The sequence below is a fragment of the Tauraco erythrolophus genome, chromosome Z (assembly GCF_009769465.1).
Source record: "Tauraco erythrolophus isolate bTauEry1 chromosome Z, bTauEry1.pri, whole genome shotgun sequence".
Taxonomy (NCBI): Eukaryota; Metazoa; Chordata; class Aves; order Musophagiformes; family Musophagidae; genus Tauraco; species Tauraco erythrolophus.
Window position 1 is genome coordinate 92,510,755 of NC_141496.1, and position 23,868 is coordinate 92,534,622.

The 23,868-nt window shown below is 37.9% G+C and overlaps 1 protein-coding gene across 3 annotated transcripts in view; it reads right to left on the bottom strand.

Annotated features, from left to right (window-relative positions):
- JAK2 (Janus kinase 2) overlaps nucleotides 1-18,311 on the bottom strand; it is a 64,620-nt gene extending 46,309 nt beyond the window's left edge. The window contains exons 1-3 of one of the 3 annotated variants that reach the window (XM_086629963.1): nucleotides 17,458-18,310; nucleotides 12,028-12,172; nucleotides 7,686-7,937 (exon numbers count right to left, since the gene is read on the bottom strand). In XM_086629963.1, the coding sequence (XP_086486089.1) occupies nucleotides 7,686-7,937; nucleotides 12,028-12,061 (286 nt within the window). In that variant the 5' untranslated portion in view covers nucleotides 12,062-12,172; nucleotides 17,458-18,310. Of the gene's footprint in view, nucleotides 1-7,685; nucleotides 7,959-12,027; nucleotides 12,173-17,457 lie in introns of all 3 variants that reach the window. The other 2 variants (XM_086629962.1, XM_086629964.1) reach the window with 2 other exon arrangements.
- Nucleotides 18,312-23,868: the final 5,557 nt, after the last annotated feature.

Below are 23,868 nucleotides of genomic sequence, written 5' to 3' on the forward strand. Positions count from 1 at the left end.
CAGTGCTCAATGACACAGAGATTTCATACATGTTTCTCAAGAAAAAGTGTTATACATTTTTTCTTTTACTTTTTTTCTCCCCCTTAAGAATTATGTATATGTGCTAGAATATTGCTACACTTCAAAAAGTTCAATGATTATCCAAATAGAGCAAATCCCCTCATTAGAGTCTTGAAAATTATCCACAGAAGTCTGATGAAAGCAGAGAGGCCAGAAATGTCTCTTTTCATGTAATTCTTACCAGCACTATTAATTGCGGGGACTTTTCAAGTGAATTATAACTGCAGTATTTAAGTGTTTTCTCTGGAAATAATGAAAACCAAAAGACTGGGGGTGGAGCTGAAGGTGTATGGGCTGGGGAATCAAAGTCTTCTGATGAAGCCTAGACATATCACAACAGTGAAAAGTTCTGAGAAATGTATTTTCAATACAAGTAAAATCAGAAAAGCTGCTCAGCAACAGGTACTAAAAAACCTCCCCTGGATTTCTGCATTGCATTAATCATGTTATCAAATCAATCAATGATTAATTAGGAGAGGAGACAGGGACTCAGATATGATAAAGGAGAATTGCTCTCCACTTTGCTTCTCCAGCAAGGGCTACTAAATAAATTTGCTGGACTATTGCAAAAACAAAAACATGACTATCTCTTGGCAAGTATTTTATTTAGTACGTAGGACTAAATAAAGGAGCCTTATGATGCTATACAGACTGTCAAGTAATATAATGAAAGGCTGTAATACAGCAGAAGTTTATTCCTCAAACTTCTACATCAAGCCTAAAAAAAAGAACAATTTGCACAGTATTTTCTTCTTTTCCTCATTATGATTTTAGACCTCCACATCCAGACAAGTCACACTACTTCATTTACCCTGAAGCAGCTAAGGAAATAAGAGTTTTTCTTTATTTCCTCCTTTGTTGGCATTAAGTACCCTTTCACCCATATCATATGTCTTCAAGAAGTAATGACCCTCCATAAAGAAAAGATAAAAACTAGAAACTGAATCACAAAAAGCCAAGACGCCACTATGTAATGTGGAAGCCACATGTACTCTGCAGTAGAAATACTGTCTTATGTCAATTCAAGCATATTAATAAGTTGCTAAACATATACCTATGAAAGCAATCAGTTGCATGGAGTTACCAATTAAAAAAATTTGTAAATCTCTGATTTTCAAAGTCCAACATAAACATTAGTCAGTTCTCACACACAACTGTCAAGTAAACTGTCTAAAACTTAAAGTCTTGCACATATCAGATGGAAAACTGCTTGGCTTCTCTTACATAAAAATAGTGGCTTACTCTCATCTTTCACACAAACTACAGGCTTACTAAACTCTGACATCACATTCAGTGACGCCATCCTGTCAGCACAATGTTTTCTGACTAGTTAATCAAAGCACATGTTTCCTCTCCTGGCAAAACAGAATGTACGTATTTCTGACTAATCCATTCCTCACCTTGTGGACAGGAGGTGGGAGGGTGCTGAGTGTAGATTTTCAGGAAAGGCTTTCACTCAAGAAAAAAACCCCCACAAAACAGCAAAAAACCCACCCACCCACCCCCCCCGAAACCTGAAATTCCCCCCAAAACCCACAATGGGCAATTACAATCAATGCTAAGTGAGCCATGTGAATTCTGGAAATTCAGTATGTTAAGGATAAATCTGCTTAAAATTCTCTAGTCACTAACAAGGAATCTCCCCTGAACCATACAAGCAAAGAGATATCACAGATGATCACAACTGTCACACTATGTGACAGTCGCCCCCTTGAAAATGTTTAATTGACTGCAGACACTGTCAGTGCTTAGTCACATTAAATGTTTTGAAACAGCGATTTTACTTTGGTATAATTAAAATTTCTCTGCTGTATTTCGGCTTTCCAGGAAGCACTAGCAGTTTTCAAGAAACGCACCATGGAACTTCCAATCTGCTTGAAAATCAGCTGAGAATTAAAAGGCTTCTGGGTGGAGTTTCAGGATATCAACAGTAAAAACCACCCCAAATCAACACAGAAGCCAAAAAATGAGAGGTCTTTTGTTAACTGCTAGCTGCCTGTAACTCAGAATCCAGTCAGGATTATCAAACAGGTTCCCTCTTGGTATTCAGGCTCCATTAAGAAGCTAAGATTTCAGAGTTTAACAATCCCCACAGAAGTGGAAGGGGGAAATCAGCGCAGAAATTCTGTCAGAAAGCAGATCAATCTAGTCAGATACATCCTACAGAAATTTAGGGTTCATATACACCAGGGGGACAAGCCATGTCAGAAAAGCAAGTTGCTAAACAAAACTATGCTCCTTGGTTGACTTTGTCAAAATAGTTCTCAGTGTGCTGTTTAAATGTTATAGTTACATTTAAAGTCACTAGCTCTGCATACTTCACTATTAATTTATTAAGCTTTTCAAGAACATGGTACAAATTTATTCGGCTAACGTCAAAGTAATACTTTGCTTATAATTGTAACTGGTTTAACTGTGATTTACAAACTCACTTGCCTATTGCAATATAAAAATATATTCACATTGTTAACTTTAACTCAGTAACAATTTGGATTATACATACAAGTGATGCATGTATTTTTCACTCGCTGATAGAATAAATCAACAAATTGTTAGTTTAAAAATTTAAAAGAAAATTATTTTTCCATGCAATACTAGTCATGTGTATAATGTATTATTCTGGTAAGTTACAGTGTACAGTCCAAGGCTGATTTTGGTTTGTGGGTTTTTTTTTTTGTTTAATTTTTGGGTTTTTTGGTGGTTTGTTTGTTTTTTCCCCAACTACTTTATCCGATGATAAAAACTCTTAAATCCACTTACAAGAGACTTGGCAGTATCTTATTGTAAAGTTATTGGTATAGCAGTTATAATAATAGAGTAAATGAAACATCCTTCTTTCTGTATACAAACAAATACATCCCAGATTCTAATTCAAAGACTTCAGATGTTCCCAGTAGCCCGTATCTGATTTACCTATAACGCAACAAAATTCAGTTCATAGAACGGTTTGGGTTGGAAGGGACCTCAAAGCTCATCTAGTTCCAACCCCCTGCCATGGGCAGGGACACCCTCCACTACACCAGGTTGCCCAAAGCCTCATCCAACCTGGCCTTGAACACTGCCAGGGATGGGGCAGCCACAGCTTCTCTGGGCAACCTGTGCCAGTGCCTCACCACCTTCAATGTAAAAAATTTATTCCTTAGATCTAACCTAAATCTACTTTCTTTCAGTTTGAATCCATTGCCCCGTGTCCTATCACTACACACCCTTGTAAAAAGTCCCTCTCCAGCTTTCCTGTAGGCCCCCTTTAAGTACCATAAGACTGCTATAAGGTCTCCCTGGAGTCTTCTCTTCTCCAGGCAATTTTCAATTACACCTGCTAACTTTTAAACACAGATTTCTAGATTTTTTTCATAATTTACATTAAGAGTAAAACCAAAGTTATAAACAAAGTTTATCAATATTCTGTAAACAATCACGTTTATTTATTCTGTAAAATATTACATGAAAATTGCATTATCCCTCTCACATCAGCTCTGGCGGCTTTCCTGAACCACTACTTGCGTTAGAATGGCCTTGACTGCTTGAAATTTTTGTAAACTGAATGTAAACACATTAAGAGAGAAATCCATTTAAGATTATTTGAGAGAGAGGCGAAAATGAAAGGGTTAAAGATAATGATTTTGGAAGACAAGTCTCTGATACTGAATTTAGAAGACACATCTAACATAATCGTTCTGTAAGCTATGGAACGATTTCTCTGTCATATTTCACTTCCAATATCAGTTAGTTCCTCTAACACCACTTCCTCTCTTAGGCTGAGAGCAAAGACTTCCCTTGGCTTTGGTGTCACACTTATTATTTTTCACATGGTGATTAAGATACTAGTTAACGTACAAGAGCTGAACCACGACACTGACTAGTCAATTTAAACTTCACTTCCAAATACTTCATTTATTCTTGCATTTCTGGTTAGAAAATGTGATACTCAGTTTCTTGTTCAGACAGTTTTCCATACAAAAACACAAACCTACAAAAAGCTTCGTATTTATTATATTTTTCAAAAAATTGGAAGTTGTTTTTAAATAAAATAAGAAAAGGCTTAGCTTCTGCATGCATGCCTCAAGCTGGCATGCAACTACAAAATAATATTTAGACAGACTAGTATTTATATAGTCAATACATGCCACATACAACAGATCTAAGGTCAAGTCAACACAGACTGGAAAACCTTCAATTGTTTGAACTGTGTGAAAGGTACATAACAAGATTGTCTCTGTGACTGGGGATGGTTGCCTAGATCCAGACCTGCTTGCCACCAAAAACAAACAGTTGTACTTTGATGTAACCAGCTCTGCTATCAAGAGATCTAACAATTGCTCAGATCACAGAGAAAGTTAATTAACAATTACTAAGTTTGTTATATTTCAGACATGCCTACGACCTGAACCACTCTCTTTATCAAGCATTCTGACTCACAGCTAACTCCTGAAAGACAAGCCTTACCAACACAAACGTTATTTTATTGCATAGGCTTTGCAGACCTATGTGTTCTGTTTTACAACCACAAACACACCTAGAAAACACATAAAATACTAACAAGTGGTGCCTCGGGATTTAGGCACTAATAACCGACACGAAAGAGAACAAAAATCTGCAGCCATTTCAGCCTTTTCCACCAATTTAGAAAGAAAGGATGTTACATATTCCTTTGAGAAAAAGCTTGCACAATACTGCCAGAGTAGCTGTCGGGCAGAAACCACTCTTCAGAGGACTTGATCTACCTCAGCTCTACAACGATAAAGGCTCAACACGATAAAACATGTTATTTGTACGAGTAAGTATAAATCACTACTGATATACTTCAGAAACTCTGGTGAAGAATGCTGAAACAACAGAAACAAATCTAAAACCAACCTGATAAGGAGTACTATTCATACATAATTATTTTTAAAACAGTCAAGTATAAAAGGACACATCTAGGAGCTAGGTACTAGCCATACCAGCAAAACAGAAACTGGCACCCCAGAACACTAGAAACTATGAGAAGGACTGTTGAAGTCGAAGTCTGACAAAACAGACCTCAAACGAAGTTTTCAGATGATGTCATGGGAAACAGGACTAATTGGATTTATGGATTAGCAGGAATTAGATTTTGTATGTTAGCGATGTGGGTGAGAAGAGTAGCATCCATAGCCTGGGCTGCAGATTTTCCTGGGAAACTGGAGACAGTGCAGAAGACGGACAAAAAATTAGTTACAACACTGACGCTAAAGAAATCAATCAATCAATTTAAGTTTTACCAAAAAGAAGACCTAAAGATAATTTGATCATGGCACATAAAATATGTCCCTAGGATTGGTGACGGGGAAAGGAGAAGAAAAACGTAACTTGAACAAACATCTGAAAACTGAAACAAGGAAAATTAAAACCAGATAAAAGGAAGAAAAAGTGGACAGATAAGCAGTAACACTAGAAACAGCTAATCAAACTACCAAGGTCGTTACTATTCCAGGGAATTCAGACTAGGTTGGGAGATTTTCTGGAAGGTGAGTTTTAACTAACTGATTCATTAGAAGAATAACTGAAAAAATTGTGTTTCAGATAGAGCAATAATACCTCATCACAAATAAAAAGAATTAGTCAGATAGGTAACAAAGGAAGCAAGACACCTGACGTCATGGTTGATGATACGGTGTATTCTTTCAAAGACCACATTATTTTACACACACTGAATTTGATACATAAAAGCCCTCATCAGTTTAATATGAATATCATGTACAGCTGGTAAATGAATATTAAAATCAGTTGTACATGAATATCTAATTAAACAAAGAAGTATTTTTTCCTACTACTATCTAGTAAAATTGTCTATTTCACTCCCTAAGCAATACCCTCAGTGACTACAACAGTATTTATTTCAATTAAAAAATATTTAACTATCATCTACTGTAAAAATTCAATACCACGTTAGCACTCAGAAAGTGAAGAACCTCCCCCTCCACTAGCCTCACGCACCTTTCGATGCTGTACCTGAGCATCTGAACTAAGCTGACAAACAGAGGCAAAACTGAACCCTAAAAAACACGAGGCACCAGGGCTAAGAAATCTATCTTACTACAGAAATTACTATGGGCATATTTCCTAAAGCAGGGAGACAATGCTTGGGTTTGTTTTTTTTTCCTTCAACTGGAGGAAAGAGACTATAGAACTTTGGGGAAACAGTGGAAGATACCTGGAGGATCTTGACTGGAGTCATCATCAAAAAGATGCCTTAACTTTGAGAATGCTCCCAGGTCCAGCTGTCAAACTCAGACCTACAGGGTCATTAGAGCAGTGGAACCTCACAGAGCTAAAACTTTGCAAACTCTAAATACCACTTCATCACAGTCACTCAGAATGAATCCTGGGCAGTGCTTCTGCTGATCTCATTACATGTGCTTATCTGCCTAAAGCTCTCATACTACATGCAGGGCAACTCTACGAACTCGGGTCTTAGACAGACTCTGACACTTAAAGAACTCCAAGGAAAAATGGAGCTTAAATCCAGAAGAATCTTTGTGAAACTAGCATATACAAGCAAATTACTAGCTCACAGCATGCAACTCAGTCAGCACAAGACCTTCAACAGCACAGAAAAAACTGACAGACTCCTTCGTAAAAGTAATTAAAAACATATTTAAAATCAGTATAGCAATCGAAAGACAAAAATCACAAAAGTATAACATGTTTAGAAATAATAAAATGTACAGTCAGAGTAAGCAGCTTCATATTTGTGACACACTGGAAAAGAAAGATTTGGAGTTATAAGCCTTTCTCTTAAATTAATTTGCACCTGTAATGCAAATTGGTACTTGGAAAACTAGAAGATAAATCCAGCCTTGTACCACTGACAGCCCAAAAGCAGATATGGAGAGACTCTGTGTACGCACACGTGCATGCACATGTACATAAGGAACAAAAAACCAGTCACTTTAGAATCTGAAGTTTATTGAAATTTTTTTTTTTATTCACAAATACAATCTACTTTTGCAGTGAAAGTAAGACACATGCACAAAATGTATGCTTGAGTTACTTTACCATGGGTCTCAGCACCTCTTCATGCTAAACTGGGTAAATATAACAGTTCAAAGGCATTCTTAGATATAAGCATGTTTTATGTACTTATTTGTTTCAAATATACCATCCTGTCATTTACTCACTTTATTTCCTACATGATTACGAAGAGCATCAGCCACATATACACAAGCCAGAACAGTTTCCATCTGCAAAGTGATTAAGTATTTATAACATAAAAAATATGCGTAACTTCCAGGACCCATCTGTTCTGCAGGGTTGCATAAGAAAGTAATTCAGGCTATTTCCAGCTCCTGCTGTGATTTAACTATCCAAACCATATCTCAGCTTAATGAAAGAAGACTTTCAGGTAAAGGTCAGTATACTCTTGAATTATTTCACAAAAGATGACAGTCACCCAACTATAATCTCAGTTTCACAACCATTCCAATAGGAAGAGTTTTGCAGCCTGGTGCTAATTACTTCTGATACTGACTACTTCTGAAAAAACAGAGACAGTGTTTCAGTTAAAATGCCACCATTTTGGTGAGCTCTGGATTATTTACAACTTTCCTGCATTAAGCTGAATGTCACTCCTTCACTAGGAAAACAGTTACATATATACTTACCACAGGCTTTACAGGCAACAGCACAAATCTCTTCTGCAACATATTCTCCAGCTGGAAAGTGAAGGTAATCTCCCCCTGTCTTCCCAGGAGAATGATAAAGGTACACTTGAAGCAACGTTTCGGTCTGCTTGGGAGCACTGGTATTCCCACGGATGTCACCATTCTGTTGGACAGTAGAAGTTGCTGTACTTTCCATATTTGTCATTGTAAGACAGGCCATTGTTTGTTTTGGTTCTTGTTCAGAGCATTTGCCTAAAAGAAATGTAAGGAGTACTTCTTGACTAACTGCATTTTGTTTTGCTTGTAACACTCCTATTTACCGATAGTACTGTTCTGACACAGGAAAAACATTAATAGCTGAGGACCAGAGAATGGCTTAGAAGGTTTACTAAAAGTTGAGTTTTTCTTTTATTTACTACACAGCCCTAGTCTGAAAAACAACAGACACTGTGACAGGAAAAACACCGTGTGTGCTCACCTGTCCAACTGAAACCTGATAGTTAAACCTGAAAGACAAAATAATCCCTTTAATGGTATCTGTGCAACTCATTATATTCCCAGTTTAAACGCCAAGATTGCACTGAACAACTAGCTAGGTCACAAACGGGCACTGATGAAGAGAAGGGTAGGAGTAGCACTCTTCAGCTGAGTTGTAGTCTTAAGCAAACGCTTAAAAGAAAACATGCTAAAGGAGGTGAGATTAAGTAAGCAGGCTTGTTTTGCATCTATAAATGGGAGGACTTTCCAAGACCTCCTCCTTTCAGACTAATCATTTAAGTCCATTCATAAGGAACTCAAGCTAAAAAACTCTCTGATTAATCTAATAACAAAAAAAAAGGAGATACTAACGACTCAACATATAGCCACAGGTACACTTGACAGAGAAAAAAACGCAAATGTAAAAAAATCCCAAAAGAGTCTATAAGGCTTGCTTTTATTAAGACTAATTCCAAGTAACTACCACCTGCAATTCAGCATTTCATATTTTGAAAGAAAAGAATAGGCCTAAACAAGACACTGGTTACAAAGATCTAATTTTTAGAATCACAGAATGGTTTGGGCTGCAGTAAGGTCTCCCCGGAGCCTTCTCTTCTCCAGGCTGAACAACCCCAACTCTCTCAGCCTGTCTTCATAGGAGAGGTGCCCCAGCCCTCTGAGCGTTTTTGTGGCCATCCTCTGGACCTGCTCCACTGTTCCACATATTCCTTGTGCTGGGGAGCCCAGAGCTGGACGCGGGATATCAAGTGAGGTCTCACAAGAGAGTAGAGGAGGAGAATCACATCCCTTGACCTGCTGGCCATGCTTCTTTGTATGCAATACAGTTGTCTTCCTGGGTTACAAGCACATATTGCCAACTCATGTCTCGTTTTTCATCTACCCATATGCCCAAGTCCTTTCTTTGCAAGGCTGCTCTCAATTAATTCTTCTCCAGCCTGTATTGATTGCTCCAAGCCAGGTGGCCAACCTTGCACTTGGTCTTGTTGAACTCCGTAAGGTTCACAAGGGTCCCCTTCTCTAGCCTGTCAAGGTCCCTCTGGATGGCGTCCCTTCGCTTAAACCCATTGGCTGCACCACTCAGCTTGGAGCCATCCCCAAACTTGGTGAGAGTCCACTTACTCCCACTGTGTCCTTGATGAAGACACTGCACAGTTAATAAAGATATCGAGCATGAAAATGTTCCTGTTTAGCTTAAAAATAGGTTTACTGTTTTTCATAGGCAGATGGGTGCTACATTCTTAAAGTCCAATTTCCAACAGTTTTGTTTATATTGAACTATGTTGCTTTATCATGAAGGAGCCATTTGGAACACGATTTTTTTTAATTCTCTATTCCTAACTACAATTAGTGAGGAAAGGAGGAGTGTATGACTACACATTTATGTGGGCTAAAGATGACTTGTGCTACAGAAATGGATCACAACAGTGAAGTCAGGAGAAAAAAAGGCTAAAACCTTACCGGAGGAAAACATTAACTTCATGAGCTATATGACAGACAAAAATATTCAATTACACATGCAAGAGGATAAAACGATGCTACCATGATGGTAATTCAGGGGAAAAGAAAAAGACACCATCACCAAGAGGAAAGTGTATCATTTTATATCCCAAACTAAGCGACACAAAAAGCCAGTGTATCACAGACACACAAATCTGGGTTTCTAGGTGCAAGCGTCACTCACTGCCTTCCTGGGGGGCATATGGATCCCCTATGCCTCATTCACACAGCCAGCCATCTTCAAATGAGAAAATTTGTGCTTTCAGCTGCAAAGGCAGCACACAAGTAACAAGTGAAGTGGTCAGTTAAGGAAAAAAAAAACACATTTCTCTTAACCCATCAATAAATTTATGTTTCTTAGAAGAAAATAACTGCCACATCACTATCTAAAAGATTCCTGATTAGGTCTGTCAACAATGTTTGTGTGCTATCACATGCTCATACAAAACTTTCACAGCTTTAATTTCCAGAAGAAGTCTTCTTTAATTACCACACTAATTTTCCTGAAATACTCTAACATTAGCCCTCTGTTGAACGCAGACTTTCACCTGAGATCCTTTTGTCTTGGTTACTTGGTATTATGCCTATCCAACAATAAATGGAAATATTGTTTATAGAACTAATGAAAACCTGGCCAATTTAAAAAGCATGTCAACAGACACGTTTGTGCCTAGCTCTCCTTCATAAAGTTTGTGTATTGACAAATACATTTGTCATTTCAAAACCACTTCACCATTGCTTGTCTCTATACAAAAAACTCCATAAACCAAGAAGAGAATTTTGCTTAATCTACCTCAGAATGTGAAATATCAACAAAGTGCAGTAAAGATGCAAAGTAAATACTGTAACAATATACTTTGCTCTTTTTATTGCACTATTTCAAAGGTTCCATGTGACAATGTGAAAAATCTCCAGAGATAATATTTGTATAATGTGTCAGAACTTCAATTTAAATAATTTTCGTATTTCAAATTTGTCTTTTATGTCAAAGTGCTGTTGAAACAGACAGGTGAAAGCAATAAATATTCCTAAATCAGCTTCTTCACTGAAAAACAGAAAATGCATTTCCTTGGCCTTTGTTCTATACATCCAGGTAAACCAGTTCTATGAGCAGAGCTTCACGTGCGCAGCCATTGAAACACACGGTCACCACTCACTGGCAGTGTGAAAGAGCTCATAATTAGCAAAATTGCTTTCACTTGCATTTCTTAGCAGCGAAGCCTTCAGTCGGACACACTCGGTTTTCCCTTCTTTGTTCCATCTATAGACCATTGCATCAATTTTGAGACTAAATATACTGGGAGACATTAATGTACCTGTTTGCAGAATATAGCTGAATGTCATTTTCTAATGAATAGAAAACAGATTTGTTATCATATGCAATTCAAAAGAATTTCTGTGTTTGTGTATAAAATGTAAATGTTCGTGTAAAGAATCCCCATAGCTGTATAAAAGGTTTTAATATAGCCAAAATGGGACTTTTGTAGGTAAGTTACTCACAGGACCACAGAGGCATTTGTTTGCCAAAAAGGAGCTGCGTACCAGGTCCACACAGATGAAAGTGCACGTCTAACAAAATCAGGACTCAGTGAAAGTCAAAAATAGCCTGTCCATTTATACACGTAACAAGAATGTGTAACAAAATCTGGATGGAATATAAATATATTGATTTATAGAGATATAGGACAGGAGCTTTGATAGGAGATTAAAGTTACTATCAAAGATCTAATTCTGGTACTGATGAACAGAGGATTTGATCCAAGAGCATTATTTTAATGTTCCTCATCTGAGTAATATTTCAAGTCTCAGCTTCTAAAGGATGAGATTAATCATTCTCCATATTGCTCTAACCACAATCACCAGCATCTACAATGCAACATTTTTACATGCAATTCTTTCTTGCTGTCTGTACCTCCAATGCACCTGAGGATTAATTTTACCAGTCACACTGGGCTGCACTAATTCATATGGTTCCTCTTACGTCAACCAGGAAGAAATTAATGAGATTGAAAATGACCACTTCTGCAAGAAATTCCATTAAAATGTGGAGGACATACAAAATCATCATGATTTAATAATACGCAGCATTCACAACTCCATTCAGAACATTTTTTCTTCTTACAAACAATCTGAGCTATTGGCTCTACCAGTTTCGTGAAATCTAAACGCTTCCTGAAAATAATCCTACCTCACCTTCAGTTTACATATTTTCTTTTTTTTTTTTTTTTCCTTTTGTGGGAAACATCCAGGGCTAGGATCTTAAGACATACACTTCAAATATACAACTTTGGAGGTTCAAAAATCAGAGCTTTCTCTCACTACAGATAAATCGCTGTCTGTTAATTACCTTTTATCACTTGAGAAATCTCTGTATGAAACATGAGAGTGATGAAGCCCTTTAAATAAGCACATCACAAGTCACCCACTTGCTGCTGGTATCCATAGGAGGTCAGACAAAGCAGGCACACACGCAGTGGTGGAACATAATGTATCTGCAATAAAAACACACTTAATATTAAAAAAAAGTTAATGGCTGTGAACAATACATAATGCATCATTATTTTAAAATTCACATCTGTGTTTAGGTTCAGATAGTGATCCACTCCTATTTCATTTGCCAAATTCCTTGTTTTCTTTGCCGAGATCTTTTTAAATTTAGGTTTTTTAAAATATAAAGTTTAAAAACCAACAAACAAACAAGCAAACAAACCCAAGATTTTTAAAAACACATTTTTGGTACTATCAGAGACTGCTCCTCAGTTATAGCAAGAAACTGGTGCACGAAACAGACATCTGAGTTGAAATATAATTTCTAATTTTTTTTCCACTCATAATGTTTTTCTTTTCTGCGAATACAGCCTCAGTTTAAGAAACTGTTGATGGCACTACATAAAGAAAAGAGAAATGAAAAAGGAAAAGTAATTACAAAAAAATCCACATGGTATGTTCACTTCACATAGTAACACTCCTTTAGCCAGAATAATTATTTCTATTTGAAAACTGACAACAGAGACACACTTCAAATTCATGTGGAAGTTAACACCAAGCGTCTTGTAGCAGGAAGGATAAGGGCACACCCACCCTTGCCCTCTTTGCACAACATTTCTGTGGTTGCAGGAAACACCATTTGAAAGTACTTAAGCCCAACAGCAGCTTCCTGCACCAGTGAAAAGATAAATTCCCTGTGGTGACCCTCCCAGCCTAGCAAAGGGACAGAGAAGCAAAAATGAATTATAAAACTGAATAGAGGGGAAAAAAAATACAATAGAAGTTCACAGGAGGCAGAATTCAGAATGGGAGAACTCTGCAAGTTTTATATTCGAGGACTCTTTGGACAGAAATCTCCTTGGACAGGAGAGAAAAGAAGGAAATCAACACCACTTCCTCAGCACCGTGTGCCGTGTCTACGGAGTCCATCATCGACACCCCCCAAAAAAGGAACCCATCTTAATGAGCAGCAAATTCAGCTTCTTTCCCCACAGAAGTTAGACTGTTGAGGCAATGATTAGCGTTTCTTCCCTCGCAACGCTGCCTGTAGAGATAAGAGTTTTGCCTTGCTTGGACAGCTGTGTATTCTGTATGCACCTCCAGGGATTCTCCTTCAAATGCTGTCTAGCCAGCCAATTAAGGTCGGACCCAAGCCCACCCCAGCCAGGGCAAGTTCTGCAGACCTGTACGACAGTGCTGGCAGGGCAGAAGGAGGGATGTTTGGGGCACAGCAGTCCACAGCTGACCTGCTGAGCTCGCTTTTCATGCACACTGACCTGAGAGCACCAGCTTCAAAGGCAGCACAGAACCACCTCCTGCTCATGCAGGTTTCAGACCAAGGGTATTGCTGGGTTCTAAATTACTTTCTATTTTAAAAGTACTATTCCGTGCTCAGAAATGCTTTGCATTCATCATTCCCAGTTCAGCTCCTGACCTTGAGCAAAACAGCATGAAGATTCACCTGACTGTAGTTAATTGTGTAGCTTTTCCATAAACTCAGATCAATTGCATAACATCATTAGCTATATGAGACAGCTGCTGCTGAACTGATGGGACAAGTCAGGTTAAGCTAAGAACTCAAGCCACTTCTACTCTCTGCTTATCAGAGCCCAGTGGAATAAGGGTTGCAACACTCTGAATAAGCGCAGCGACATCGCAGCTTGCATTTCAAACACAAAAACTGGATAAAGCAGCCTAATATCTAGCCTGTCCTTCACATGACAAACAGAAAAATGATCACTTGCTTATGAAAAAGCAGTTCATAGCTCTGGACAAAAAACAATGAAATTTGGAGATTAAAAACTTCAAGCTGAACAGGCTCACAGTGTTATAGTAACACTCATCTGTCTTTTTTAAAAAAAAAAAACAACAAACTTTTTTAAGAAAGAGGTAACCATGTTTTCTTCTGCACATATTTACAGACATACCTATTATAGGATCTGCATCAAGATCTTATAAAACTATACCGTTTATCTACTTTCAGGCTGAGTTAATTCTCATCTGACACAATTAGTTCTTTTAGCAGCACAGTAGCAAAGAACATTACCTACATTCCTGGCTGTACCAATCTGACTGCACCATCTTGCCAGCGACCTAGCTCCCCCATTTACTCTTGCCCTCCGATTTGTAAAAGTCTACACCAGCTTCTCTCAGCTTCTGGCAGCTGCAAGGATTTAAATACTCAGTTCCAGAGTCTAATGAAATTCAGTCAAAACAAATTCGTACATCATCTCCAAGTTGCCATTATCTGCAAAGAACACAATCCAGAATTTGTTACGCAGAAGAGGTTCTACAACCTGAAACAGTCACTTTCCAGCAAGCTTTCAAAACCCCTATAAATACAATTAGTGTTTACTGTGTGTGTCACTGAATATCTTGAATAGTCAATTTACTAGCAAGAAAGGAGAAAGATCAAAACAGCATTTTCTATTGACAAGTAAGGCCTTGAAGACATAGGTTGTCTTCCAAAAACTCCACGTTTATTGCCAGTAGATACGGACACCTTGTGTAAACTGGAGATGACAAAAACGTGCACACTTTCCATATGCTTATACACACATCCTTCTTTCAAGGAATTTGAACGAACGTTGTAAACCTCAATCATGAAAGCCTTCCCAAGTAACGGTAGGTAGGTAGGTGGTTAAGACTGTAGGTGAAAGACTTTTCTAGTCTCACAAAAAATGCTAACAGGTCTCACATTAGTCAGTAGTAACTGGAGAGCATCACTAAGCTCTAACAAGTATCATGCATCTTGTTACAAGACTACCAAACCAAATATTTTACCTCTAAAACTGAGATTAGACTAAGAAGAAAAGTCAGTTTCCTACTTCTAATTGTTTTGGTTAGTTTGTTTGGTTTACACTTAACATGCATACTTTATACTTATTTATAGTCTTCACAGTTCAGTTTTAATACACACATAAATGGAGCACATCTGGTCTGATATGCTTTGCGTATGCAGGTTTGTTTTGGTGGGATTTTTAAATACGAAAGTACACTAAATTCAAGAAATGAAATGCATGTGCCACTTTGACAGGCAGTATTGTGTTTTTAAAACATCAGCATGTGCAGAAACGTCACTGCTCCTTAACGGACCAACAAAAGATTATCAAGTCTTTGCTCAGAACACAGTACATCAGCTAGTATTTCACAAGAAATTCGCAGCAACAGATTCATATCTTTCCACTCTATATTCATGAGAAAACATTCTTCTGACTAACTTTACTGAAGTACTCAACAATACCTTTAAAAATACTAAGCAATCTGGAAAATCTGAGAACTTTTCCCATTGCTTAGACAACAGATGTCAAGTTTACACAAAGTTAATCTGTGCTTTAAACGCATCGTCTTCTGCATTAAGAAAACTCCATCATCTTTTCCCAGGTAATATTTGTTTTGACTTCAAAAATAGCTTTCACACAGGAATAAAATATTGTCTTAAAATATATTTAAAGATGTTTTGCAGAGAAAGAAAATGTCTTCAGTTTTCATGGTCTTTTTCTAACATACCCTGTCTACTGGGGCATCTAAAAGTTGCCCTGCCACGAAGGAAAGCCACTGACATAAGAAAATAACCGCTCATACAAGAAACCACTGCAAAAAGTTAAGTGACTCCAAAGGAATTTTCCTGTTTCATCAGCTATACATTAATATCACACAAGGATTTTTAATGTATCAAAATTTGAATGCTCATGTTAACAAGCAGATACAGAAGGAAGATGACAGACTCACATATCAATGACAAAACATATGGTAAAAAAAGTGGAGAAGCAAAGATAACATTTGCTTACAGTTTTCACTTGGCAAACCACTGCCTGTATCAGCAATTCAGCAAAAGTCCCTGAACTTTTGCACAAGGAAGGAGCAATGATCCTGGCTTGATCCGCTTGCATGACACACAGGGACTAAGTGGACAGGAGCTGTTAGTATGAGGCTTTTAATATTTTCATTCTGATTAGGAATAAAAATAATAATAAAAAATACTGGGATTTCTAAGTTCTTCACAACAGGATGAAGCCCTTGCTAGCTTATCCCAGGAAGAAAGCTACCTGGGGGTGCTGTCGGAAAAGCAGAAAGAACAATACAACCAGAAGCCCCAGCATCACAGTAACCTGCCAAGTAGGTGAGTTACTAGAAAAGCAGCCAAATCAAAGACCTGTCCACAAGCAACAGCTCTGTTTAGGCTCCATCAGAACTTTGGCAAAAGTCAGTCTGTATCTGCAAAACATTTCAGTTTCACCATGCTGATAAATTTCAGCAAAATACTATTTCATCAGAAAATTTCCAAGCAATTCAAATGGTTGCCCAACTGTTTTGGCAAAGATTATCCCCCGAGACAGTGGCATCTGAGGATCCTTAGTCCATTCAGAGCCACCAATATCTGCACAGCTTTATATGCACAGAGGACATACGAAAAGTAACCACAACAGGTCAGAAAGACCTTTTGCATGAAACTTGAAAAACGTCACCAATTTCCCATGATTCCCTTACACGTATCTCAAATTCTTCTAAAATGATGCAATAAAAGATGACAACAGCAAAACTAGGACTAAGTGATATTTTCACAAGTACGCCACATCATCCTAGACTTTGTTTCGTGAACTGCACTGAAAACTGAATTCTGTTTAATAGCTCAGACCATGAAATAAGGGTCTTCCTTAACTGATTGTTTGGTTTCTTTCAAAAAGATATAAAATAGGAATTGCCAATGCTTCTGTGTGCATGGAGCAAATTGACTCAAAGTAAAAAGTGTTTCTGAGGATTGCTCACTACTAGACTCATTCTGCCTTGTGGCTTTTGGTTACCAAAAAATGGAGAACCACCGTCCTACATTGAACAATCAAAACACTGGCTTCTATGTAAAAACAACTACCAGTGAATTACCAAGAAATCAGAAGACAATAAAAAAAGGTTAACCCTCTCCCCCCATTTCAAAGTGGAAAAAACATTCCAACTCATCAATGAAACAGAAAGTATGTTCCTATTAAAAGGCATTTTTGTTGAAAACACGGCCTAGGGGAAAAACCCTTCAACAACCTCTAGAGAACATATATGATAGTCATAGCTATACTTACAGGTTAAAATAAATACTGAAAATGCAAACAGAAGCAAAAAGTACAGCAGCAACAGCAGCAAAGTAGTCTGTCAAATTGCTTGGCTTTCTGAAACATTGCAAGCTTGAGATAGTGGGGAGGTGATGCTGGAAGACACTTTTGAAGAAAGCAAGCTATCCTTTTCCAAATGCAATTCCCAGTGTCATAGCTGAAGAGCGACTTGTCAAAACACTGACCAACAGTTGTTGCTACAGCACCACATTGCCAAAGAACAGCATCGATAGTTACAAAACAGATGCCAGCTTAACAGGCATCCTGCAGCAAGCAAGCAGGCTACACTAAACCATCAGAAGTCTTTTACACATTTCATGTTGCAGAACAGTGGCACAGCAGACACCACCAGCCGTATCATCATGGAAAAGGTTTAAAAACTGTTACTCTCCTTTCGGCTTCCAAAGACCTGTCCTTTTCCCCGTGGCAGGCAGGAATTTCTCAGGTAAATGTCTGCTCTGGTCAGCTTAACTGTGGAAGAAAGAGAACAGCCAAGACCCACCACTTGCCATAGTTTGGTGCTTCTGAAGGGCATGAGACCTTCGACAAAGTTCTTTGTCCTCTCCAAGTTTGGGAGTGCTCTGGAGCTCGGAGTCTATAAAAAAAGATACCTCCTAGGCAAATAACGCAACATTTTCATCAAGCAGCGTTATATCTTGGTAGAAAAATACCAGGGGCTCTTCCTTCACAGAAGATAAAGGGTTTCTCACAGCAAACATTTCCATAAGGACAACCAGTCATAACTCTTTCCAGTGGCCAATGGCTGTTCAGATAAATTGCTCAGCTTGCGGTTGTTCAGGAAGCTTCTCCCAAGCTCTGGATTTTAAAAAATTAAACCCTTTTGGACTTTCCTTCTGAAGTCTGCCATCTCCCTTTTCTTGCCCTCTTATCTCAGCTCCCCAGTCTGGCAACTTCCCTCCTCAGGGGTGAGTAAAGCTACTGCCTCTGCAGTAACTGTCGCATGTGTTTACACGGGGTGCAGAAACTCCGCAGGGTGAAGAGCCAGAATTTTCTTCCGGTGAAACCGGAGCAGAAGATTATGTGGTGGGGGGAAGGGCGGTGACACTGCTAGTCTCTTGTAGGCAAGTAGGAGGTACACAGAAGGAGGAAGAGGCAAAGTAAAGATGAAGAGCGTCAAAACAACCTCTAAAAACCTCTTTTGCCCTCCACGGGTTAAACCACTTGCTTTTCTTCCACGGCTTATTCTCCTCCAACACAGCTTGAATTTAGTAGCATCAAAAAAGGGGGGGGAAATGAATCAAGTATAGAAAGATCCTGATTACTGGCCAAGTATCAGAATAGCTTCAGAAAAAACTGTTAAGTCAAACCCCAAAGACAGATGGAGGAAATCTGCAGTCACCTTATGTATAGTGAGAACTAATGGCACAGAGCAGTACGCTATATTGTTATATTCTCTTTGCCACAGTGTTATAGATGAAAAGGTGTCACCAGTTTCAACAAACAGAGTACCATGGCTGAGACTACTCTTCAAGCATCTAAATCTCTACCTTCAGAGACAAAAAGTACACTTTTACACTGTGCTGTACAGGGCAAAGTACCATGGAGAATGTAAGCACAACCCCAGCCACTTTTTCTGTCTACAAAAAGAGAGGAAAGAAAAAAAGATATTGAATATGTTCTTCACAATATTACATTTATCAGATGTCCTGCTGCTTGCACTTCTGTGGGTTCTTTGGTTTCTTTCCTCTCCCAGCTTTCACCACCTGACAAAAGCAAAGGGTAACGTGGTGTTGGACAAGAACATTGCATAACACGCTGCATGATAAAACATGCATGACCTGTTTCCTGTAACATTTTTCAGTGAAAAACGTGGGGGAGGAAAAGACTAGTAAATGTGAGACAGTCATCAAAAACGTGAAAACATCTGGATGAATGAAGCTATCCCCTCACTTCTATCCCAGTTTTTACACTGTCTGAAGGGCATCTGAAAAGGCGCTTTAACAAATTAGCCCTTTGCAGAAATAGCTGCCAGCACGTAAACAGGATAACATTTAAGTCAGCGTGAATCAGCAATCTCTACCCAACAGCCAAGAGCAACAGATGCCAGTGTCTCCTTTGGACTCTCCAGAAAGACTCTACATCTTCAGCTTACCCTGCTTTTCGGCTTCAGTTGAGAAATCACGTACCAACGGGCCAGACCTGGTGCAGATTTCCTGTATGAATTCCCTCTTCAAGGTGCGGGGGTTTCCAGGGGATTTTGGTGTTGTCCCCCCCTCACCTGTGGCAGTCGCCCAAAGTTTTGTGCAAACAAAGCTAGCTCTTTACAAGGACACATCAGTCACAGAAACCCGCAACACCAGTATGATTTACAAGCACTTCACTTTGAATTACCTCTGTTTGTAGAAAATGTAATTCCAAACAATGAAATCTATGTAACGTTGTGCATTTTTATTAAGTTTTCTGAAGTATTGCAGGAACAGCTAAAAACCCAAGCAAAATTAGAGTCTGCAGCTCTAAACCAGCTAATAAAAAACCCGCCTTAAATAAAAACGCCCTGCAAAACCCCAAAAACCCCATAAAACCACAACACCTCCTTCCTTGTCCCCCAAGTCAGATCCTACACATATTCAACAAGGCTACAAACAGGCATTGTGAACAAACTAAGTCACATTTTTAAATCCTTTCAGAATCGGGGCCTGGTCATGTAACGCAACACAACAAAACACGAGAAAGACCCTCCGAGACATCCAAGCAACAATCTTGTGAAACAGTGCCACAGAAATATTCGAAGTACAGTGATTTCTGTAAATGAAAGTTTAATTAAACACTAATCCTCTAAAAACCAAAACTATATAAATGTATTCACAAGCCTATCAAATAATTTCAACTACCACATATATAAATATTGCAGTTTCTGTTATTCTTTGACGGCAGGGTTGGAGTATTTAAAAAAAAAAAAAGGAATATATATTTTTAAACTCTATTTTAATGCTTCATATTGTTGAAGAATTTACGATTGCCATGTTGACATTTTATCTTTACATTTCAGGAAAATGTACTCACTTGATAGTTTACTTAATGCTTCCTTAATCATCAATGGCCTGAGAGCTCTCCACTCGTTCCCTATCTGAAATACCAGCCCACTTTTGCAAAGATATAGCACTACATGCTTTGCCAAGATCATGTTATCTCTATAAACACAGATTATCAGAAAAAAAATGGAAGCCAAAAAAACCAGGACTCTGAATGTAAACAAAGGGTCATCGTAAAATGTGCCATAAGTGGACGTTCTTCAAAATTCTAATGAAAAAAGAAAAGTTCAGTTAAGACAATCGTATCTTCACAATGTAGCATTTCAAATATTGTGTTCTCTTGTACCTTTTTTTAAAAAAAAAAAGAAAATAAAAAGAAAAAGAGGCAGACTGGTGCTTCCCCCGTCACTGGAGAAGAGTTAAATCATTATCATATGTGTCCAGTATTTACAGAACTCTGTTTTGAGTATGATTATGCAATTCAATTGTATGCTTTACTTTTAAATAAAAAGAAAATATTCTAAATTAAGAAACACTTAAAGAGCTTCCTATATTCATATTGCGTATTTCCCCAAGTTCTGAAATAAGAATGACGCAAAACTTTTTTCATTATTCTTTACATTATATCCTGAAAAAGCACAAGGAAATCGCAGAAAGTAAGAGCACGAGAATTGTGCCCCAATAGATCAAAAAGCTCCAGCAGACTACCTGACATGGATTAAAAAAACCCCAAACAACATAATGGAAAAGCAAATAATGATTTAAATAGGGATACGATGGCTGCAAAATAAATACCTAATTGAAATATATTTTGTTCTCTCCCAGAAACAAGAATATCAAACTACTTGAACAAACAATCAAGAAAGCAGTAAATTCCATATTTCTTCATTTTAAAACATCAAGAATAGATGCATTGTTGCAAAACAGGCTTTAGATAAACCCGTTTCTGAACTTGGTGGAGGAGGAAAGCCGAAATGTAACTGATCTATGACATACAGAAGATCAGATAAGAAGATACAGCATTCTTTCCTGGATTTAAAAATGTGCTGCTATAGATTGTGCTATTATCAGTTGCTTTATGAGAAGGCATTATAAAATAAAGATGAAACATTAATAGCATGACTATTTTTATATAAAAAAGTCACATTCGAAAATTTCCACTAAACAATTATTCAACTATTCTTAACAGTCTATCTGATGACAGAAAACTAGGAAAAAAAAACAAAACACTGAAGTTTGTCAGTACAGAAGTCAAATTCCAGCACGAGCTTTGCCTCAGTCCTTCAGTCTAGGGCTTTCACCTACATTTCCACCTCGGGGGAGCTCCCACTGCTCTGAAGAAAGCTCTGTGGATGTACCTGCTGAGGAATGCGAACGAAGACACACCAGTTCTTCCTGCTAGACCCCACGCCAAGTCAGCAATCATATTGTTTCAATCTTGCCTACAGGTGGTATTTTCCCCACACACTTTTGGATGGAAAATTCAAATCTACCTAAGGTGATCTGTTCAAAATTTAGGATATTCTGTTCTCTAAATAACAGAGAGAGACACATTTTTCCTAGATCAACCTCAAACTCACAGTCTACTTCAGTTTTCTACAGAACTTTTCAGCATATTATACATACTTATTTGCAGCTTCACCTCAGCTCTGACAAACCAAGAATTTCACACCTCTCTGCCAGGGTTTGGAACAAGCTGCTGCAAAGAAGTAGGACCTCAAGAATCACTACTTAACGTGGCTAACGAAAAGATGACAAAAACAAGCTATGACTGTGATGCAATGAAAAGCCCCTCAAAAAAGGCCTGTTAAAGATACTGCAGACTCTTTGACACTTTTTATTTCATTGAATACAATTACTTTTAATTAGATAAACAGCAGCTAAGTCTGGAATACAAGTAAAATACAGTGTCTTACAGCCAAGTTTTTTGTAACTTGCAAACTACTTGGAATAAGACAGGTCTCCAGCTGAATTAGTCACTCTAAGAGGTTTTTATGCATACGTTTTCAGGTATAAGACAAACTGTTGAGACCCACTGAAGTCAACCAGAAGTTTAAAACCAACCATGGTCTCTCTCTTTATGTACGCTTTAAGGTCCTGAAGATTTACCCTAACAAACCACAAATTACTCTAAATACTACTAGTTATTGGATTTGTTAAATATATATTCCAATTAGCAAATTAAATTCAATTAAAAATCCTAAGCAGGAATTAAAAATATCTGAATGGACTACTACTGACCAGGCATTCCAGTATTTATAAATAGATATCCCTCTACTTCCTCCTGCCCTTAAGCGTTTTCCATATCTGCCCACCTATCAGTAAATGATCTTTTAAACACTTGGGTTTTTTTCTTAATTGGTACATAATAAGGACTTTGACTGCTAGTACATGCAAGAAACAGTCCACCCATACCTAGATCCAAACTAAACATCATGGTATTTGTCTGCCAATTCATCAAATAACTGCACTGTTTCATTTTGATAAAGCAAATAAGGTCACGGAGAAATTACATTCCTCTGATTGGCACACGGACAAAAAGAAAACACAAAAAAACCCACCCAAGTCACAGAAGAAGCCAGACCCTGGCCTTAATTTTTTAGATCACTGATAGCATTCTTCAGTATCAAATTCATTTTAAAACAAAGCCCAGCGATGTAGCTTTGCCGTAAAAGACAGAGCATGTGTCTGTCAGTGACAAACTTAGCCTCAGTGCTGTCAGATTATTTCCACTATTCTAGGCAACCTTTACCTATTTTCATCACTCTAAGAATGTCTCCTAACATTCATATTTTCAGTTTGCATTGCACTTCAGTTCTAGTGTGCTTTACATAAAACATTGTCACCTTTCTTATTTTCCAGATGTAACAGAAATGCAAGGGTCTAAACTATTTGCATATGTTCACGCTGTGAGCCACTGGTAGATCAGATATAAACAAAATTCTTCATTTCAGAAAATAATTAATGCAACAAATTTCATTGTAAAGAAAGAACTACTTTGTTAATTCCTTTCAAGGAAAATAAATAATTGAAAAATTAAGTTACACCATAAAGGAAGTGCTGTCGAAATTTCCAAACTTCTAAACTGCTTAAACATTGCAAAAGGAAATCCATTTTAAAATTCAACCCTTACCATAACTCTCCCCACACACAGTGTCTCAGTTTCCTTTTTCAGTTTTAGTACATAGAGGAAACCTCAGGCAGGGGGAGAAAAAGAAACTCTCCTAAATACACAGAGTTCAATACAAAGGACATGTGTAAGAAAAAACCAAACCATACCAAGAGGAAAAAACCCACCACCATTAAGAGGGAAAGAAAGGAAAGACACAGGTGTAACATATTTAACACGTCTCAAAGTAACACAACACGATGATTCTGCAAACTGTTTAAGACTTCCATTCTCATTACTCTTTAGAGTTCAGTAAAAAGAGAAGTAGGTAACAAATGTGACACTACTGCGAACGTCTCTATCAAAGCCTGTGGGTGTATTGTTCAGTACCTCATAGGTGACCAAGATATCCCTTATGTCTCCAACAGAAACAGGATTCTTAGTGGCTCTGTGGTACTGATCCAGTCTAAATGCAATTACTATGTAGACTTAAT